The sequence below is a fragment of the Temnothorax curvispinosus genome, unplaced genomic scaffold, assembly GCF_003070985.1.
Source record: "Temnothorax curvispinosus isolate PA1 unplaced genomic scaffold, ASM307098v1 QBEX01001799.1, whole genome shotgun sequence".
Taxonomy (NCBI): domain Eukaryota; kingdom Metazoa; phylum Arthropoda; class Insecta; order Hymenoptera; family Formicidae; genus Temnothorax; species Temnothorax curvispinosus.
Window position 1 is genome coordinate 2,464 of NW_020211579.1, and position 3,265 is coordinate 5,728.

Here is a 3,265-nt window from a genome sequence, read left to right on the forward strand (position 1 = left end):
TTCCAGATTGGAGAGTCCGGCAAAAGTGCCGACTACAATGTGAGACAATTTGTTTCCGTCCAGTCGCAGTAGTTCCAGCTGAGACAGCTCCCGGAAAGTTCCCGGCTCGAGAGCGCTGATCTCGTTCTGTTGAAGATAGAGTCTCTTCAGACTGACCAAGTCGCGGAAGAGCGACCTGGAGACGCTTGTTATCCGATTGTCATTTAAGTAAAGATCCTCCAGCTTGTTCAATCCTCGAAAGGCACCGCTCGGCAATTCCTCTAGCCGATTGTAGTCCAAGTGAAGGCGACTCAGTTCGGTTAACCCGGCGAAGGAACCCGGCGCGACGCGAGAGATTTTATTGCTGTTGAGCCAAAGGTACAGCAATCCGGGATTAACATTCGAGAAGGATTCCGCCTCGATCGCTTCGATATCGTTGTGACCTAGGTAGAGCCACATCAGGCTCGACAAGCCGGCGAACGAGTCCTTCGGTATCGAATCGATCTTGTTGAAGATCAACGAGAGCGACTGCAGGTGTCCCAATTCCGCGAACAAGTGTCCCGATAACGGTACCACATTGCCGTCCAAATGGAGGCGCTCCAAGTTGGGCAAACCGCGGAAGGATTCCCTCTTCAGCACGGATATCCGGTTGCCTTGATTCAGATACAAGTGCGTCGCCGACACGTTCTTGAAGGCGTCCTCTCGAATCGCCAAGAGGTCCAGGTCGCTGAGGTCCAATCGGTCCTCGAAACGGCTTTGCGTAACTTCGACGAGGCCCCCCTTGTAGTGGCAAACGTTGTAACCATCGTTATCCCGGCAGGTCGGCTTCTTCACCTCCGACGAGGCCCTCGCCGAGAGAAACAGAATAACGACTTGCGAAAAGAACAGAAGAAACCGCGACATGGCGAGAGAGTTCGAATCAGTCGACGCGCCTAACCGAGTGACACGGACGCAACTGCAATTATTACGGATTTTGTATCTCGTGGAGAGTTAGCGATTAGATAGCGCAGCGTGACTTTTGACATTGATTATCGTCACTTGCTGAGAAACTAGTGTGACTGCATTCTCGGAAGCGGAGTCGATTACGAAATGTCAAAGTTGAAGATACAGGAGCTGTGTAGTTTTAATTCATGACGACAATAACGACACAAAGATCAACTGGCTGCCCGAACGCCATATCGCTACGGACGAATCGATTATTCGTTACATTATCACGGTTGATTTAATTGAGTTCAAATCATGTTATAACGTCGAATATAATAACGCATAAAGTTGCGATTAAAAATTTTATTTATTTATTTCTTATGTCGGGAAGCATTCAACGCTGAGAAGAAGATAACCAACCCTTGACCTCCTCAATTTTTATGTTACAGTACATCCCATTCACTAATATAAAATAGAGTAAACCTTTCCAATGCGCAATAGTTTATGAAACATTAATGTTTAAAATTTTTCCTGTCCGTAATTGTCACATACACAGTAACAAAAATACATTCCATGACAATTAATCTTCGGCCAATTTGTGCACTCTTGATTATAATCACAATCTGTACATGTTTTTGCAGAATATCTATCATAGAAACATTTAAAACACATTACTAATTTGCACATTTTATGAATGCGACTTCTTTGCATAAACATGGTTCATTTATTATTAATATTGAAAAAACATTTCAAACATTAATATTTCATAAATCATTGCGCATTGAACAGAGTTACTATACTCTGTACCGGTGAATGCATGAAATGTATTGTAATATATAAAAAACTTAGCAAAATTCAAGGGTTGATTGCACCTTGCGATATATAAATAATCCCTAAATTTTCGTAAAAACAGTGACATGTGGGAAGCCGCTGACCTCCTTGTCAATTTCGAAGTTGTTGCCATCGAAGTGGAGATATCGCAGTTTGACGAGATCAGCGAAAGTGCCATTGTCCACCGTGTGGATGCCATTGTCGGACAGCACGATGCCTTCCAGATTGGAAAGTCCGGCAAAAGTGCCGACTACAATGTGAGACAGTTTGTTTCCGCTCAGGTCTAGTAGTTTCAGCTGAGACAGATCCCTGAACGTATCCGGCTCGAGAGCGCTGATCTCGTTCTGCTGAAGATCGAGCCTTCTCAGACTGACCAAGTCGCGGAGGAGCGACCTGGAAACGCTCGTTATCCGATTGTCATTTAAGTAGAGATACCGCAGCTTGTTCAATCCTCGAAAGGTATCGCTCGGCAAGTCCTCTAGCCGATTGTAACCCAAGTGGAGTCTATTCAATTCGGTTAACCCGGCGAAGGCAACTGGCGCGACGCGAGAGATTTTATTCCTGTGGAGCCAAAGGCCCAGCAGTTTGGGATTAAGATTCGAGAAGGATTCCGCCTCGATCGCTTCGATATCGTTGAGACCTAGGTGGAGCTCAATCAGGCTTGACAAGCCGGCAAACGAGTCCTTCGGTATCGAATTGATCTTGTTGAAGTTCAACGACAGCGACCGCAAGTGTCCCAAATCCGCGAACAAGTACGCCGATAACGGTACTACATTGATATCCAAGTCGAGGCGCTCCAAGTTGGGCAAACCGCGGAAGGATTCCCTCGTCAGCAAGGATATCCGGTTGCCTTGATTTAGATCCAAGTGCGTCGCCGACACGTTTTTGAAGGCGTTCTCTCGAATCGCCAAGAGGTCCAGGTCCCTAAGGTCCAATCGGTCCTCGAAACGGCTTTGCGTAACTTCGACGAGGACCCCCTTGTAGTGACAAACGTTGTAACCAAGACGTTGTAACGTTGTAACGTTGCCGTTGTCCTGGCAGGTCGGCTCCTTCACCTCCGACGAGGCCCTCGCCGAAAGAAACAGAATAACGACTTGCGAAAAGAGCAGAAGAAACCGCGACATGGCAAGAGAGTTCGAATCAGTCGACGCGCCTAACCGAGTGACACGGACGCAACTGCGATTACGGGTCGTGGAGGAGAGTTATCTCGTATTTCGTGGAGAGTTAGCGATTAAATAGCGCAGCGTGACTTTTGACATTGATTATCGTCACTTCTGGTGAAACTATTGCGACTGCATTCTCGGAAGGGGAGTCGATCACGAAATGTCGAAGACGTTGAAGAAATAGGACGTGCATAGTTTTGATTCACGGACGATGACGATGATGATAATGCGAAAATAATTTTCTCGTGTTATTAAATGCTATACTTGACGTTTTCCCCCATCGACCTATACCGATTGAGCGGCTTTTTCGGACGAAATTGCAGAGCGCGAATCATCATAAATTGCGCAATCTGGCGCTAGCTTTAATC

General features: G+C 46.4%; 2 protein-coding genes across 2 annotated transcripts; both read right to left on the reverse strand.

Annotated features, from left to right (window-relative positions):
- Positions 1–1,731, reverse strand: LOC112468627 (leucine-rich repeat transmembrane neuronal protein 4-like; the record flags this gene model as incomplete). The annotated part of the gene is made up of 1 exon (XM_025037899.1): positions 1–1,731. A coding segment is annotated over exon 1 (882 nt), but the record flags the coding sequence as incomplete, so codon positions are not given.
- On the reverse strand, positions 1,252–2,941 carry LOC112468625 (insulin-like growth factor-binding protein complex acid labile subunit). Its single transcript, XM_025037897.1, has one exon. The coding sequence runs from the start codon at positions 2,856–2,858 to the stop codon at positions 1,797–1,799; it is 1,062 nt and encodes a 353-aa protein (XP_024893665.1). The 5' UTR covers positions 2,859–2,941; the 3' UTR covers positions 1,252–1,796.
- Between the last annotated feature and the right edge of the window lie 324 nt (positions 2,942–3,265).

Coding starts and splice junctions, on each gene's coding strand:
- LOC112468625 (XM_025037897.1), bottom strand. CDS start 2,858: ATGTCGCGGTTTCTTCTGCTCTTTTCGCAAGTCGTTATTCTGTTTCTT.